The sequence below is a fragment of the Aquila chrysaetos genome, chromosome 20 (genome assembly GCF_900496995.4).
Source record: "Aquila chrysaetos chrysaetos chromosome 20, bAquChr1.4, whole genome shotgun sequence".
Taxonomy (NCBI): Eukaryota; Metazoa; Chordata; class Aves; order Accipitriformes; family Accipitridae; genus Aquila; species Aquila chrysaetos.
Window position 1 is genome coordinate 1,911,027 of NC_044023.1, and position 18,985 is coordinate 1,930,011.

At 38.4% G+C, this 18,985-nt stretch overlaps 1 protein-coding gene across 13 annotated transcripts in view; it reads left to right on the top strand.

The window, feature by feature from the left end:
- IQSEC1 (IQ motif and Sec7 domain ArfGEF 1) overlaps positions 1-18,985 on the top strand; it is a 357,083-nt gene that overhangs the window by 149,821 nt on the left and 188,277 nt on the right. For 2 of the 13 annotated variants that reach the window (XM_041118607.1, XM_030043638.2), the window contains exon 1: positions 11,272-11,705. The exons of the other annotated variants lie outside the window; for them this stretch is intronic. In XM_041118607.1, the coding sequence (XP_040974541.1) occupies positions 11,683-11,705 (23 nt within the window). In that variant the 5' untranslated portion in view covers positions 11,272-11,682. Of the gene's footprint in view, positions 1-11,271; positions 11,706-18,985 lie in introns of those variants that run through there. 13 annotated transcript variants of the gene reach the window in all.

Consider the following 18,985-nt stretch of genomic DNA (forward strand, 5'->3'; position numbering starts at 1 on the left):
ATTGAGTTGATGGACCCTAGATCATCAAACTGTGTTCACTTTCACATTCTCGAAACTACTGAATGTTTTAAAAAAATCCCTTTGTTGACCTTCCTCTAAGTTGAAAATATGTTTTAAAAACTAATGAATAAAATGCATGCCTTGGAGATGTCAAGGATAACGTGTCACTTCTGGCATAGGAACCCAGGTATCAGAGTTTGACACAGACTGCTTTATAGCATCAAAAGATCGACGTTCACCCTTGACCCCACGCCAGGGCAGGGCTCCTTTGCGGTCCCCATGTTTTTAGCCACGGGCTGTTATCTCCTCCTGTGGTCTGTCAGGAGTGGTGCCACGAGCTGCTGCAGCCCACCGATGTGTGAATGCAGACGACTGGCAGGCAGGTTGGCAGTCTTCCTTGCCCCCAAATAGACTGATGCGGTCTGAGACTCATGGATATGCAGGCAGTTCAATACAGTCAGCTCATCCCGTTCTTGACACTCTGGGTGCTCCATACAGCCTTACTCTGCTTGGTCACATTGGGATGAACTATGTAGCAGTAGTATAGTAGTATTAAAGTTGATTAAAAAGGGCAGGGTGAAACAAAAAAACCCCCAAACCTTATGGTACAGCTCTGTATGTTCTTGCTTTGCAAATTCCACCACTGTCATTTGCTAAATGCAGCTAGATTGCAGTAGTTTTGCAGCCAGGTGCTCCCTAGCATTTCCAGGGAGTGGGATTACCATGGCCATAAACACCCATGACTCAGGAACTCAGCTGTGATTTCTTTATTATCTTCTCAGGTTGTCCTATAAGCTTGTAGTGAATGTAAATTATATGCTTGCTGTTATAACTGTGATAACTTACTGCTTCAGTCAGTAATGCATCCATGAAATATCCAACTAGATTTCTGTTTATATTTACCCTGGGGAGAGAGGTGGCATTGGTGTCTTTATTAACATATTGACCAACATCAGTTGTCTTCAGTCTTGTCTGTTTAATTAATATAATTGATCCACTGAACATCTAGCTAATAATTCTGGGGCAAATATTCTGACTAGTCTTGTTACTAAAATTGAGTCTTAGCCCTTTATTGTGAAATCTGCCATAGGTCTACTTGCCAAAATAATTAAATGACCATTAATTTGCAATTTTTCCTCCATCTAAATACTTATTAAGCTAGATTTTTATTAAAACAATTAAGGACAAAATATTTTAAATGCCTTCACAGTAAATGAATGCTAAGAAATAATGATGAAAAGCCAGCTTATTTTTATGTAGAAAAGATGAAACAAATAATGGTAATGTCAGTGTGTTACATAAGATCCATTGAATAGCAGCTGCAGTCAACAGAGTTTAAAGCTAGGAATAAAATGCATGATTAATATAAACAGAGGATGTAGGAAATACTTCTGAACTTTTTTTATTTATTTGTAGCTCCATTGAATGCTTTTCTGAGAAGATGCCACGGATTAGTTAATTGTTGGGTAAATGACTTTGTGATTCTGGGTTAGGTCAGAAATATGTATTAAAGAATAAAAACATCTGCAGTATCTAGTGAATTGTGATATCCTGAGCTATAGACAGGTACTTCTTTCTTTTATCTCTTCTCAAATGATGTATTACATTGCCCATTAGTTTGCTAGTGTTTGTAAGATATCTTCTGGTGACAGATAGGGCTTCACTTAGAGACCAGAAGATGTGCAGGCATTAATTACATTCTGCTCGTTAGGATTCATTCTTCTGCTGATACTTATTTGCTATTGTATGTGTATCACCTCATATACTAAAAGGTGCATGCAGCAGAAGTTTTCCTGGCTTTTGCATTTTCAGCTTCATTGTCCAAAGGATGAAGGAATGCATCTGAGCAAATATTTCATACTTATGTAATTCATAAGGGAAGAAATATATGTCAGATTAAAACTAGCAATTAAAACCACATCCCAGTCTTGAGGAAACATAATTACTTTCTAAATACCTATTATAGTGTGATTCATTAACAGTGTATTATTTTATTAAAGAGGACAGCAGCTGTGACCTGGTATCAGGAAGCCCAGAAGAGTGGCTCAGGCCAAAATATTGTACTTAGTCCTTGTCCACAACTGTTTCTAGGCTGTGTTCCAGGTATTCCTGCTGCTGCTTATATTTTGTGCATCTGAAATAGTTCAGTCTTGAATTTTTCCAATATATTTTGATCTGTTGTTCAATCATGCCCAAGCCTGTAACTTTATAGACTTTCTTCTATATTTGTTCTCCTTTCATGGCATATTTAAGGTCTTTAAGTTTAGCATAGTTTAGGGTATTGTCCAGTTAAGTGTCTGGGGTAAATACTTCCACAGTTATAGAGGACTATTCCAAGCATTTTGCAGGCTCTGAAGTTTTCTTTGTAATAATGAAGAAAGAAGACAAAATCAGAAATTTCATCTCAAGTAAAATCTTGAAGTTTGCAATTCTATAAAAATTGCTTGAGAATGCTTTGTTTCATTTTTAAAGTAGTAATTTTAGCTGGGACGCACAGCTGTGAAAAGACTGGGAATGTCTAGTATGTCTTTAAGTTGCTTCTTGTACTGAGAATTCTCACTGGGGGTAATAATTCTAATTATGGGCAATCAAGTACAGTTTAAGTCTGATATTTGGAAGAGAATCTGTTCTTGCTGAAAAATCAGACAAGCCCTCAGTTGATGTAGTATTTCTTGCCATGTGTTTCAAGAATATATATAACAAAAAAAAAGATGCATGGGGGAAGCAGAAGAGAACTTGTCACATGTGGCTGAAGTTGTGGGGTTATACGATCGGGTTTTCAAAAAATGTCACCAAGCCATTCTATTTCTTCACGGTTCAAAATGTATTTTCAGCACTGAAAATAATAGCCATCTATCATGTTATCTAAGTTCTGTTCTGGTCATGTGGTCCAAAGGCTGTGGAGTAGTTTAGAGCTGTTCAAGTAATTTTGCATATAAAATTGAGTAAACCTAACATTAATCTCACATTCTATGTTCTGGGAGTAATCAAGTCTGTAGGATGGTACAAAATGCCGCTTAATGGAATTTTAGTGGTTTAATTTTTCAGAATAATTTTTCTTCACTAATTTGTCACATAAATACTTACTATGGGGTAGTCTTCAGCTATTAAAAATTATTACTCTAAAGTTCTGATTTTTCTGCCAGAGACAATGGACTTTCTGGTAATTAAATGTCTAATTACCTTAAAAGATGTGTTAAACTTAAGATATAAAAACCAACCAAACAAAAAAAACACACCACAAAACCAGCAGTGCTACTTAGTGGCTTGAATGTGTATCACATAGAGGGCTGTGCTGAAAGGATAAGTACTGGTTGTGAATTTGTATTTCATGGTACATGTGGATATCTGAAAACAGTTCTCTTTCAGCTTTTAGAAGAGGATAACTGATAATTATTTAAAACGGCAATGTTACTTGAATAAACTGACTTCAGGATATCTTATATGAAGACTGAGGAAATTTGTACCTTGTGTTCAGAGTACATACATCTCTTATTTGGATATAAAAGCAATAGCTGATAACAGATTTGAGCACAGCATATCTATATATGAATTTCTTCATCACAAATTTTTGCCAATGCAGTTGGCTTACATGAAAACTTGGAAACCAATTTTCAAATTCATTGGATCTGTTGTCAACAGCACTGTAGTAACTTTCTATAGATTTTACTTCCAGAATGAAATGTTTTCATGAAAAATACGTAGTCATAGAGTTATTTTAGTGGGGCAGTAGTCATTGAGGATTTTTTAAGCTTTTGTAGTGTTTAATACATCTTTTGCTTTGTAGTTCAAGCATTGTTGTGTTTATTACAAGTGGATAGAAGCAGCAGAGATGCTGTTAACTGCAGGTCTTCTGAAATGTTTCTGGCAAATTAGTATTTTGCCAATCCTATGCCGCCTCTTGCTTTTTAGCAGATACCATTCTATGTCACGAACAACCTTGAGCTGGAACTACACATACTAGACTGTAGCTTATGGAGGGAATGAAGTTAAGCTTTCTTACGTTGTTGAGGATTGTGCCATGCCCTAGGTATTTCAGGGAAAATAGTTACCGTAACAAGCCATGCACGCATCCTGATTGACAAAGCAGCCCTACTCCCAGGGTCTGCTGAGCCTATTAGACCACTTGCTTTACAAGTGGGGACTTAAGCAGACACAAAAGTGTATCGTCGTCTCTGCTTGCTAGTGTGCCTTAGCTAGTGCGCGCTGGTGACAAAGCAGATGTGATCCTGAGATCTGCGTGGGGGCACGTACCCTCCCAACCTGAACACTGTGTTGCTGCCGACCTAGCTGCTATCCTTGGCATGGTCAAGCATCGTAAGAAAAAAAAAACACCACAAAACGTATCTGCTGCATTTTGTGCAAAGAAAAGTTTTACTCTGCCAGCGTTGTATCTGAGGGGAGGATATTACTGATTCAGCTGGCTTTTTTAATGGTACACTAGTTCTCTTGCAGTTAGTTGTTTGCTACAGTGAAGAAATGGAATCCTGTAATTGAAATGAAAATGTATCAAATGTACATATGTGCACAGGAAAAATCAGGTATTGAGCATATTCACATACCTCTGCTTTTCTTTACAAGCAAACAAGCAAAATGCTTGGAAAGGTATGCAGGGGGGGAAAAAAAAGGCAGTGAATGTTGTTTGTAATCCTTTCTGGCCATACTAAGTGCCTGGAGAACTTGATGTTTTAATACTTAAAATAAGCCAATTTGTTAACTGAGAGTTTGGGTTACTTTAATGAGAAGATGATCCTTTTCCCAGAGTCACATGCAGTGCAAGGGAGTTTGAATAGGAACATCATCATGAAGGAACAGGGCAAAACTGGCACAAACTAGAGATTTCAAAAAGAGGCCAAAGAATAAGGGTATTGAGAGCTCCTTACCATGTCTATGTGTCTGTAGACAAATAAAGCAGTCTCAATAAAGGGTTTTGTTAAGGTGACCAATTTAATACAAGGCATTTTAAGTGGAAGTACGTGTGAGGACTCACTGAAGGCTTGTGATACTATTTTAAATTGGGTGGGATTTTTTTTTTTTTTTTTTTTTTTGGTAGGCTTCCTTTTAAAAGAAGTCATTTTTGCGTAGTGGAAGGAGGTATAAACAGTTATTTAGAGCCTTGTTTTAGCAGAGTTCTTAAGTGTAACTTAAAAGGAAGCAGTTTCTTGACTTAGGGCTTAAGTTGCTTAGCAGAAAACAAGGGATGCTTTTAATAGTAATATCAGTGTACAAATAGAAAAAGAATTTATTGTGACTGATAATATACAGATTTTTCCACAGCTCTATTCTGCTGCCAGTAACGGTTAATACTTGCATTTTTTTCGTGATGAGAGCCAGTAAATTAATTCAGCAGCTACTGAACTGATGTTTAGCTGAGGCTTCATTTTGGTGAAGAGCAAGGACTTTCCAGAAAAGCCAATGACGGAAGAGAACCTGCTGGGATTTAGTGTGTGTTAATTTCTGAGAGAGGGAGACGGGGCTTGGGGCAAAAGGAAGTAGTTTCAGTGAAATGATAGAAACAAGTTTAACTTCCATAAGAAGTGGACAAGCTTGGAGAAATTAAGTAAACTCGTTATTGAAATGAACGATATGTAGTATGGAAGAGGCACACACTGGTGCACGGGGAAGAGGGAGCTGCTTGGTTTTGCTCTTTAACGTGGAAATCATTTTGGCTGTTTGGCATAAAGTACCTTTTACTTGCCCCTGAAGCAGAGCAGCAAACACTAGCAGGGAACAGTATTAAATAACTGCTTCTGACTATGTTAAGGGTAAATGGAGAGTATGTAAGATACATAATTGATAAATGCACCAGCATCTGTATATAAAGCTCAGAACACACAGGGATAAAATTAGTATTGCAAAAGAAATTAAACCCAAGCAAATATATATCAACTAATCAGTAACAACCAGCTGAAAATTAGAAGCAGCTTCCTGTGAAAGCTTTGGGGCACCTTACTAAAATAAATAGTAGGAAAAAGAATCCAGAGGCTTCAGAATAGAGCTACATACATTCATGAAAAATATTTCAAAGTGTGATGGAAAGTGGAAATACTGTACTCTGACCTGAGAAATTTTGGGCAGTCCTTTTCCAAATGTTTATTTTTGCTTTGGGCTTGTGTATTTTATCACTGCCATAATAGTCAGCCACTGTTTCACGGAGGGGCAGCACGTGCTTGCGGGAAAACAATGCGCAGTGTTTTATCCTTTCCTTAATATCCCAAGGGCCGCAGCATCCATATCAGAGCTAGGGTGTTTTCCCCTGTTACTTTGAGAACACTTTTTGTACAACAAAAGCACAAGCGCAGAGTGAAATAAGCAATATATAGCGACGTTCCTGCGGTGGGTCGGCCTTGGCCAGCTGCCTGAGGTGCCGCCAGGCTCCCTGAGGGGCTGAGGCCGCCGGAACCAGCCGGAACCGGCCAGAACCAGCCGGAACCGGCCGTGTCCGGCAGGGGCAGCCCTGGCTCCCCTCACAGAGAAGAACCCTGCCGCCTGGGGAAGCGGGACGCTGGAGAGGGCTGCGGTGTCTGACCCGGGCCCGCAGCCAAACACCCACCTGCCTTCCGCTCGCTGCCCTCCTGCCGCCTCGCTGACCGACGGTAGGGAGCCCCCGACCTCCCTGCCCGGTGTTTGGGTTTGGCCGCTGGGGCGATTACCGCGGCTGGGGGCTGGGTGCCTGCCTCAGCCGTGGCATCCTCAGGTGTGGTCTGGGTCCCTGTCTCAGCCGTGCTCCTCTGGTGCTGAAGGGAGACTCCACGGGCACAGGCCAAGCCGCGGATTTTCAGACGTGGTTCAGTCTCAGGTGGTGGTGTGAATATGTGGGAGTTTTTAGCCAGTAATGGATATTTTTCCTATAAAAATAACCTATATGATCTTTCAGATAACTAGTTGCTTATATAAACACCATGGTTGCCAGCATTGCCCCCCCCACTCCCGTATGCAGGGGTAACTCTGTCGTCAAGCCTCGTTTTCTCCTTAAGTTCATAGTAACAAGTACTAACTTAAAGTATGTGGCATGTGACAGGACCAGGTAGGTTAAACTTTCATTTCAATATGAATGAAGCAGACGTAGGACAGGAAGAGATGAACGGTTCATATCTCGCAGTGAATGGTCGGGGGTACGTAATGCTGTTGATCATTCCCAAAGGCATACTGGACTATCACGCTCCGGTGATTAACAGCGTGAGAGTAAAGTGGTCAGTTACGTACCAGTGCTGACACTTGGCGCATCGTACGGAGTGGTGTGATGTGGCGTGCAGATAAGCTGCAACTGCTGAGCCTTCCTGCTGCTGGGGAGTTTCCTCGCAGCCCCCCGTTTTAGCATTTCCAAGGATGTTGATGCTTTAACGGAATAAGGGCACTGAACTCTGTCCAGATCAGACCGTGTGTAGTCTGTGAGTGTTACTCTGAGGCCATAGAAATGTATCTTGACAGTGATGTTTAGAGAATGTCCTGGATGTCCAAAATTACTAATTCGTCTTAAAATGATAAACTCATTTTTCGGGCAGTGATAATGAGGCAGGTAGAAAAATGTCTCCAACTGTTGAATCCTTTGAGAGAAAATCTTTGGAAAAAAAATTAGGGGGGTCTTTGAAACAAAGGGTCAGAGTCTGGTATTAAATACCACTGTAAAGCAAACAAAGCCGATCATGATAATAGCACGTGACACAGCTGCACCTAATCACACTAGTGATATCAAAACGAGGTTTTAAAGGCTTTGTTTCAGTAGTTCCTCTTTTCATATTTGGAGTACACTTGTTTAGTTATGTATTTGATAGGTTGAGACCTCCTGGGGGCAGGGCGAAGGATGTGTGTGTGCTTTATCCCATGTGACTTCACTTGAAACTTCAACCACAAGCCTGGTTTGCTCTGGTTTTCTAGAATGAATAAATAGCTAAGCATCTTAATCATGCAGAGACCAACATATTACTAATAAACATGAAAATACAATAAATGGTAACAGATGGCTTTGCCTAGTAGTATATCCCAAAACACTCAAGATAAATTCAGGCCTTCATTTAAAACAAACAAACCGGCAAGCAGTAGAGGGTGATTTTGGTTTGTAAATGTCATCTGGTGTATGAATTGCAACTCATGTGGTACGTAAGTTGTGGTGATCCTGCAGAAGCTATCCTATATAATATTGTTTGATATTGCTCAGGTGATCTGTTTATTCCTTGCAGTAATGGAAGGAAGAGAAATCTTGGTAGAGAAGAATGGTTTTTGGAAACAGGTTCACTGGCTGTGCAGGTTACTGATGTTGGCAGGCTATTAATGTTGGTAGGACTTAGTAGAACTGAACACTTATTGTGACAGGCTGCCCCTGCTGAAGCCCATGGGAGTTCTTCCCAGTCATTTCAGTGGGATCAGAGTCTTTGTATGTAATACTGCTAGATTGCAGACTCACTAGGATAATGATTTGGGCATCTTATGTCTAGGTCTTTTCACACAGTGGCATCGAGTAACATACTGTACAAGTATCTTGCTGACTAGACTTTGTAATGCTAGGGGAAACTGCAACCCTGGTGTTCCCAATTCTGTCCTACTTACTATATTTTCCTTATAAAGGAAGGCCTTTCTTCTAAGTTAAAAGCTAAGGCTAAATAGCTTGTGCAGTTACTATAGTATTCAATCAATTGTAAAACATTTTAATTCATTTTGCTAAGATAGAAACGTTGGCAGACTTTATGCTATGCTTACTCATCAGGCCAACTTCCTATTGTTTTAGAGGAGAACTGAGGAAGACAGTGAACTAAAGATATGTTCGCTCAAACAGCAGCTTGAGCACATGCTTAACATAAGCTACGCAACTTAGTCTGTTATCTTGAATAAAACAGTAAGAGCTCAGATGAGTTTAGAGCCAGATAGCAGTTTTTTTAGTTATCGCTGCATCTGGACACATCAAAACAAAAACTAGAACCAAACTGAAAACTTGTACCAAACACACAAAAAAATGTTATGCACTATAAAAGCTTCATGACTAATTATCCTGTCTAAAATTAAAGTTTCGATGGCATCCATTACAGAATGGGGAGGAATAGCTTTTAAATTACTAATGTATCGTTCATATATGAAGAAACTACTGCAGGCTGGGTTACTGCTTTTGGATACACTTGATACTAGAACTCTTGTAAGAAACCTGAGTGAACGAGCAGTGGGCATCAGCTCTGAGCCTGTGTGGTGACAGAATTCAACATGCATGCAGCAGCTGAGCGCCTTCCTGTAGCCTTAGCATTGCTGGAGTCCAGATAATGAATCTTTCTTGTGCAATTTGCTTTTGCTTATTGATTTTACTTTTCAGTCTTGTTTTTCATATGTCTCAAAACTGGGCGTTTGAAAAAATAGCTGTTTCACCGGACTAGTAGATTCAGTTACCTGACCAAAGTGTTTCCTCCTTGATCTGGATTGATTGTCATCCAGAGAGCACCTTTCTGAATACTGGTATAACTTATTCTTCATTTTTCATTCAACCTGTGCACTGCACTGCCAGACATCTGCAGAAACTGGATTTAAAAACAGAAGAGTTGGACCTAGCTGAAAAAACTGCTTGTATATTCTCTTCCTCATACACCAGTGCTGATTGAGCTGCTTGACTTTACAATAGGTTGGAAAGCCGTTTTATGGGACTCTTTATGGAACGGTTTTATTTTCTCAGCAGGCATTTATTCATGTGATGTATTGATGGCTATTAGAGGGTTTTGGCTGCGATGTGCAATACGCAAGCACCTTTTGAAATTGTACTATTTCTTCAGTGCTCTGTATATGATGTCTGCTAAAAATGAAGTAGTATTTGAATCATTATAAAACTTCTCTGGAGCAAGGGAAGATACTTCTAGGCTGTCTTCAGTGCAATAGAAAAACCACTTGTCTTTAATTGGTATTTCTCTGAGTTATCTTAATTTGTGGGAAAGATATTTAACTTCCATAGTTAGCAGACACCAAGTAATCCTGTTAATGCCTTGCAGTGTTGTACACGTGTGTTTCAAGGAACAGATGCTTCAAATCAGGCCTTCGTTGTGGAATGGGGACTGACCAAAAGGGAGCATCTTAGGGTATTTTGACACAAAAGATGTTCATTTGCAAATCAGTTTGGACCAAAGATCATCAGAATATCTCCTGCCTTACCATTTTTTTTGTTTTGTAAAGTTACGTTATTTAGCAGCATCTTTGACAGTTCATGCTTCTCTTTAGCCTGGGGAACTTCATAGGTAATGCTGTGATAAGTAGCATTTGGCTGACCACCTGCTCGCTCTCATTTTGGAAATATTACAACTGGCCATGAAACAGCTATGAACTGATCACTTGACCATGGCAAATGAGCTGCCCTCATCAGTGTGTTCTGGTATATATTTAACTTAATAATGTGAGCAGATGGTCATTATATTGATTCATGAAGCAAGGGAGGAAGCTTGGCTGTCTTGATAACGTAAGGCCTGATGGCTGAGCATTGGAGTGGGGCAAGAAGCAGGGAAGGAGAGGAAAAAAAGGAAATTTTTGTGGTGGCATTTTTATGTTTGGTTTTGTTGTTTGTTTGTTTGTTCGTTTGGTTTGGTTCTTTACAAAGGACCACCGTGGACAGGAATAAAATAAAAGCAAGTTTAGGTGACTCATCAAGCTTGTACATATGGTCATTTCCCTGGAGATAGAGACTGTTAGTGCACAAGCATGATGCTGCTGAAATATTTGCACCACTGATGGTGCTAAAAAGGGGGTAGGGAGGAGGGCAGTAGTTTGTAGAGTTGTGAAACTTCTCAAGTTTTTTGAAGGGAAAAGGTAATGTTTAAGTAATTTTTTTCCTTCAGTAATTTTTTTGCAAAGAACAACTTTGTTTAATTGTCTCACCATGTAATAGGGTATAACTGGAGATTTAAACAAGAGGCTAATTCTATAAAATATTCAGCAACTATCCTTGCTAGCTAAACCAGGAAGTTCAGAAATTCCCAATTTGGATCAGCTCAAAGGAACAGCTTGATTTGGTTATTCATCTTGTAATTTTCACAAGAGAAGTACTATATACAGAAGAATATTCTCTTGAGCAAGAGCTTAGTCTCGTACTTTGGTTCCTGTTTCTCCTAGCTGCTGATTAGCTTTGCTGTCTTATCAGTTTATGTCATAGTATGTGACTATAAATTGACTTTGCAGTGAAGAGGGAATACGGTTCGTCTTCACAGATGCTGCTGTTACCATGGAGATAAAAGGACCAATGGCCTTTTCTTGGTTTGGACTGTACTACAGTGTTCGTACAGAGATGGTGCATTCGGAAATGCAACATTTGGTGCTTTTATATTTCAGTCTAAATATCAAATGAGAAAGCATACTGTTTTTTCTTGGTGATGAAGTTTAATAATAAATACAGATTTCGGGACTTTTTCTGGAAGCGGAAAGCAAGCCCACCAGGAACGTGAAAACAGTGTGGCTGGCTTATGCTTGCTAAACCTCCTCTCCGGGAAAAACCTTTTGGCTTTGCAAAATATAACCCTGTAGAGCCTTTGGGTTTATCTGATGCAGTGTTTGATGCTGGTTACATCACCAGCTTACTTATCTGTGATGTTCCACTGTGGCTGATCTTGAATGAGCATGCAAAAGCTGTGAATGTGATTTTATTTTTTTTCCTTAAGAAAAAGCTTTTCTACCTCAGATTGCGTGACAGAAAATATAAATACCAAATCCACAACACATTCAAGGATGGCTTGCAGAAGGTGTTATTTGTGAGTACCTTTTCCTTGTTCATCTGTCATCACGTCTCTGATATCTGTGTTGAGGATTCCAGAAGTGGGAGTAGTGATCAGTTTATTGTTTGGTACGTTTCTTTCCATGAACCATTTTTAGGGTGTTACCTTTGTGGCAGATGAATGATCTGGATATTAAAAATGCATAGATGATGATTGTGTTTATGCACACGGGTATTTAAAAATTTAGCCTAATAAAGTGAGTATGTCTATGTTTAGCAGTGAAAAAAATAACAAAAAACCCACTTCGCATATAAGAAGCAATGCAGGATGCTAGGAATTGTCTGTGATGAGTCAAGAATCTCTCTTCCATTTTGTTTGAATGCTTTGTCATATTAAAGTGTAATCTGTCTTTTAAATACGTAAATACTAATACAAGGATATGGAATGCAGTCTTAAGCAATGTAATACCAATAAGGCAAAATATCACTGTGTTGTTGTTGTCGTTGTATATATGCTTGATCAAAACCTAAAGATGCATTAATAGCTTATTATTTACTTGAACAGTTTCTCAAACATTATAGTCAGCATAGCAGGAGTTTAATATTTCATTCATTTAATGCAGTGCAGCAGCTCTTCGCATGAGCTGTCACATTTGGCAGAAGAGCTAAGTGCTTATCCACTTGTAGCCGGAGGAAGGACAATGCTAAAGTTTCCATACTGTTTGTGGTGTCACTGTCAGGGTATGTATGGAAACCACACTAGGTGGTTTTATTCAGCTGAATTCTAGTGGTTCCACATGATCCTTACTATAAGCTTTCTCTTAAACCATACTGCAATGTTGTTCGGCTTCCGGGAAAAATCAGAACAAAACAGACACGAGTGTGCAGTTAAGTTGTCCTCTACCACCCACCCTCGCTGCCATCAGTGGTTCACTTCTAATCCAGTGTTTTGAAATGGCTGTACCTGCTATTTGCATTTCTGGACTCTGGTTAAAGATCCTCTCCCTTCAGGGTTAGCTTTAGGCTTGCCAGAGGATCATACATTAAGCAGATGCAATTGTCATCTGTAGCCTTTTTCAGTTATTTCAGTAGTGCCTGTGAGGGTCCTAATTTGAGTAAATATGCTCCATATTCAGTAGCACTGTGGGCACACAGGCATAGTAAGTTCAACGATTCAAGAATAAACTACTCAAAATGAATATTGAAAAAGTATTGAAATCTGTTCTTAAGTTTTCTTTAGCCTTTTGTTTTACGGTGATGGTATGAATGGTTAAGTTGAAATGTTTTATAATCAAAATAAACTTGGAACTATACATAGGAAGTTGAAATAAGAAAGGCGAACTTGGAAAACAGGTTGTAGCCTTCCAGGTATACGTGGATCAGCTTTAAATATAATGCCGTATGTTCATACAAGGGAGAAGTAGTAATGTTTGTGTAGACTCCATTTTAATTTGAGTTCTGGGATTTGGGGATTTTGTAACTCTCAGCAGGGGACAGAATTTCTTACAGTGCTTATCGTTTGGTGTTAAAGAACATTTAATCTCAGTAGGTTACTTTCTTTAACAGTGATGTTGCAGTCTTATTTATAGGACCATCTTATACAGTATTTTCCTTTATTACTGCTTACATGTTTGATATCTTTTACCTACCTCAGCACATTGCTGTAGGAAACAAGATATGAACTGTGACTTCTATAATTCTGAATTTTAACTCATATTTAAGAAAGTTGATGCTGATAGTTGAAAAGAAGGAAAATGTAAGCCTGGGGGCTTTTTTAGAACTAACTGTCTAGAACATATATATATACAAAATCTTCACATTCTTAAGAACTGATCTCTTCTGAGTACTGAAAACTATGTTGAACAGTTAAATACACCAGCTCTTTAATGCATGAGTAAGTTTTGAGATGAAAACTTAAATACTATACAGCTGTCAGTGTTCTAATAATATATATGCTAAGGACTTTTGCCTTTTAAAAAAATAAAATATATCTTTTTTACATCTTAAAAATAAAATGTAAAAAGCCAGATTATTGCTGTTTTAAAAAAACCTAAACAACAATGCAAACTACTGGGATTAGCAAAAGCATTTTTTCAGATGCTGCACTGAGTAGAACATATGTCATTGTACCATTGTTTTAAGTAATAGGATTTGCCTTGCTGTAAATCTCTTATGCTATATCTGTGTAATTTCATTCTTTGAACATCACTAGTTTTCCTCTTTCATGAGCTTCAAATCCAATATGTATAGATGTCACTATTTAGATTTGGTTTTACTATGATTATTGCTTTATGAAATTATAAACGTGGCTGTATTTTGTAATGTGACTTGTAATTTCTTGAGAAATTCTGGGACCTAATTTAATGACATGGGAAATACAGAAAAGATGCAGTGAATCTATCAATTCTCTGATTTAATCTGAAAGACTTTTTCCTTCTATCATACGCAGCTTCATGTCTCTGCTCATCTTTATTTCTGGTTTTGGACTGTGTGGGGGTTTTTTTCTACAGATTTTGAAAGTGACTAGTAAGTACAAATGATAGAAGTGCATTTCATGTGTACTGTAAATTGTTGTATAGCACCCTTCAGAATAGATGGTTTTATAGTAAGACTTAATCAAAAGGGAAATAAATGCTCCTAATTATAAGTGTCTACATATTAACAACCTTAATTAAATTCACCTTAGTTACAGCTAACCCAGTATTGGAGGCTGCCTACAAACTGTGCCTTGGCTAAGATGCAAAAGAATCACCTCTTGCCTATTTATGTAGGCTAGTACTTCATTTTCATGAAACCAAAAAAGTTTATAATAATTATTTTTAAAATAGTTATCTATAATGTTAATAAGCATTGTGTTCTAGGATGGGACAAAAATAACTGGTGTTTCTTGTTTAGTATGCTCTGACAGTACTGGTTTTATTCTCCCAAGAGATTATAATTAAGGCCCTTTTGATGGAGGAGAGGTCAGTGAAAGCATACCTAATCATTCTTTTGAAAAATCCAGCTGTGGATGCTGGAGTTGGAAATACATACAGGGTAGTATTATTTAAAACAAGAACCTATCAGTTTGCATTTATACTGCAACACGTACAAATGCTGATGTTTAATCATTTTGATGACAACCAAATTTTATGTATTCTTGAGCAAAATTCAGTGGCCTGTGCTCTAGCCTACGTGTGCCCATCTCTTAGAACTGTAGATTTTATTCAGCATCCTTGATAGCTAGTGAAACTATCTCTGATTTCTATTACAAAAAAATCCTACCCTACAATGTTTTTAACTAGGTTATATGACTACTGCATGGGAGGGGGGACAGAGATGGAAGGAGGGAGATGCCAACATAACAGGTCTAGAACATATGGTTATGCTACTTTATGATATCTGGATGGTTTTCTTGACACTCAGACTACAGTGCAAGGTAATTATATTGATGTTTACTTGCCATGAGTTGTCTTGTTACCTTCCTGTGATTTGCTGTCCAACAAGCTGTGTACAGAAAGCCATCTTGTTGAAAGGAAATGATAGGAATAAAGATATTAGTTGTAGTCTTCTATAGTGTGTGACAATCTCTGCCAAGTACGTGTGAACTGTAAGGTTTTTACATATGCAACCATAAAAGCAATAACAGCATTTAATTTTGTATTGCCACTCAAAAATGTGTGTAGGAAAAGACCATAAGAATAGTGTGAAAAAAGATAACATTTGCTATATGCCACCGCAGCCTCTCCTTGACATACTTGGCTACAGACTGCTGGACATAAAGTGGGCTGAAACGAATAAAAAAAAAAAAAAAAAAGGAAAAGCTTTTTCAGTGCTGCTTCAAAAGCCAAAATCACACTGTCCTGTGTATTTTGGGTGAAGATCTGAGTAGTGAAAGGAATCTCTTTGATGTCAGAACAGTAGGAATTTGTCCTTGCAAATGTGAATGGATCATCTGCTAAATCACCTCTTAGCGGACATGTCCACGGACAGCTACAATCAAACTTGGGCTGTGAGGAGATTGTGAGTTGCCATATAAAGCTATCTGCTGTTTTCTCTGCTGGGGTGAGTTTCCAAAAAGCAAGTTGTCTGGTGGGGTCAGTCAGTGTTGATTCCAAAAGCCTTTCTAGCATGTTAATAAACATGTTAATAAGCAAACTTTCAGCTGGAGTCAGTATGAGGCTATATTATTATGACTTTTATTGTTTGTCATCTATTTGGAGATCAGTTTGATTATATTTCAAGTTTTGTTTCTCATTAAAGAAATGGTTAGATTTATTAAATGAGAACAGGACAGACTTTACTAGTTTTTAACTATAGTCTTTTCTAATCTCGGCTGTAGCCATAACTCTGGATTGACAGGAGAAAGAAAATTTTCAACTTGTAAAATAATGTTGTTAATCATCAGGACAGAATACTGAGAAATGGAAGTATTCCTTTTATTAGCTTGTAGGCATGAATCCAGTCAAACAAATTATTCTTAGCTACCTCAGATGACATTAAAGTGAATGGACTTATATAGGGGATGAAATTGTCTACCACTTCTGCTATTTACAAGCTAACTTTAAAAAGGGTATGTATTAACTAGCACCAGTTATACAGAGTGCCTGAGGCAGTATAGGAGGCTGTGCTGGTATAAATTTTTCCTGGTGCTTGCACATACTCGTTGGAACACAGCACCTCATGGAAAAACGTACCAGAAGAAAAGGAAGAATACTGGCAGATGGAGGTGAACAGATTGTTATTTCATCCAAAGAACAGGAATAGTGTATGAAGTAATATGGCTGTAGAAAAATGCAGCAGTTAAGATGAACAAACGTACCTAGTAGACTCCTGTCATCAGCCACATCATTAACTTTATAAAAAGACATTTCTTCCAGCAGTGGTCCTGTACCGATACACTTTTACTAAGTATCTGTGAGACAGCAGTCTCGCAGTCTCTTCTGTTTGAAAGCTGATCATCTTGTTAGGAAGAAGTTCTAAGACAGTGATGATTTAATAATGCTGTCAACCTACTCACAGGTTTACACATGCTTAAAATTAAACAGTAGCAAAATAAAAAAGGGTTGGATATCTTATCCTGTACTAAGTTCAGGGTTAGGAGGACAAGCTTTCTCCTGGCTCTCAACATATTGCTGGATGGAGGTGGTGTGTGCTAGAGCCGGTAGCGCAGCAGCACTGCCCTGTTGCCAGGAGCAGGACGATGGTTACCAGCCTACTAAGAGGACATTTTGAAAACAGTAAGAGGATGGCCCATTAGAGCAAAAGTAATTCCAAGTTAATAGCCTGGTATTCTGTTCTCCCAGGTTGTTTTAAAACCAATATTGAGAAAATCATCTACTGAGTTTGGGAGTCTTGTGGATGATTGTAAGAGAAAATGGGGACGGGGGGGAGGGCAAACAATTGTAGCTTTATGTGATGATCAGTAATCTGTTTCTTCTCATTTGTACATCTAAACAAGGCTCTAGTACTGCAAGAATAAAAAGAATGGTCACTTCTGTTGGCTGATAGATATGAAAATGTTGTTAAAATGAGTGGTTTCTAATGGCAAGCATAATGGAATTTATACAGAAGTGAGAGGAACAGTTAAAGCTACTTTGGGTCTGTATACTTACTTGTAGCTGGATTTTTCTCATTATATTGGTATCCTGAGGGACATGTGATCTCAAGGTTTTGTTTTAGATTTGGTTGTTTTTACTGTTTGACTAGTCTGTTCTCAAAAGAACTTTCTTTAAAAATTGAGAAGTGGTTACCTGTCTGTCAGTACTTGGGGAGAGCTGGAAGAAACTTGACCCAGCAGTGGGAAATTGCAAAGCTTCCACGTCCACTGGTATGTTGCAGTAATGCTTCAGAAACTGAAATTACCAGAAGAGGCTAAATTCATCAATTTAGTCATTTGTCTTGTGTTGGTGCTGAAATAGCTGTGCTCTATTTATAATCTTAAATCATCTGTTGAAGACCATAGATCAGAGATGTAGAAACTAAGGGCCAAGTATCTATGATACTGTGAACGGGGGAAGTGATTACTTCTCCTCTGAATTATTTAAATACATTTCTTCTGATGTCTTTAGGTGTTACAACTTAGAAAATAAATTCTATTTTGAATGCAAACTTGTGTTGAAGGCTGATCGAAAAATCTAGCTATATAGTTTAAAAAAAAAGGGGGGGGGATATGTGAATCTTGAACTTTTCCTGATATATTTCAGAGGAGTAAATGAATGGAAGTACTGTTTTAGCAGGTGATTGAAGGCACAAAATGCCACATATGGATCTTAGACTCCACCAGCAGAAGGTGGATTTGCTTTGTGTAAAATTAGTATGCTGTGACAGAGGCTGTAAAGCCTGGGCCTCATCATTTGGCAGGCTGATTGAGCATCAGTCAGTGGGATCTAGAGGGACCAAAACACTGAGTCAAGATATCCCTGAATTTTAAAATTTGGAGTCCAAACCTCATGTTGGCTTCTCTAACTAGTTGGACAAAAAGTCTATGTTTGAACATGCTAAGAAATGGCTGAAGCCTAATCTTATGTTTTGAACACACATCTTTGACATCTGAGATTTTCTTGTTGCAACACAGCAATGATGTGTGGTAACTTAATTACAAGCCTGCAGTTATATGCTGTCATCTGTTTTGTCTACTCCATTCCTGCACCTATGACACACAGAGTGCCAGTGTACTTACTACTTGACAAACCTTTGGCACTTCTTATTTGCTATCAAGGTGACTGGACTTTTGCATTTCTACTGCACCTTCGAAAAGAAACTCAAAGCAGTTGAGCTCCTAACCAGTCTTGTGCGATAGGTGAGTATTAACCTTAACTGCAGATGAGCAAACTGAGATTATAGGGAGAACTTTTTTCTTTATTGTTTAGATTTTTTTTGGAACCTAGGAAAGTTGGAGTAGGACAGATTTATGGAGCCTTGTGGGCAGATTCTGTTTGGAATAGCCAGGAGCAAGCTCCGTTCAAAATGCTTTGTTGAGCAGAACTGAATCCAGACAGATTTTTTCATATATTTACTGGTTTATTCTCTGAAGAAAGAGGTACTATTGATAAGAACAGATAGATTTGTATGGAAAAAGAGAGTGGTGGGAAGGGAATCTGGGACACTTTCATACTAATTTCCTCCTTTTGCTTCTACTGAAAAAAATAAGGTTTTCACAAAGCAGGAAGCAGCGATTTTGTCAGTGTGATCAGTTTCCCTACCCAATGTGAGACTAACGTGCAGAGCACGCTTACAGCATACTACCCTGGTTCTGTGAATTGTGTGGAGCAACTTGTGTGAATATCTTATGTTTTTCTTGTCAGAAAATACAGCTTTTGCGTGTTCTAACTGCTT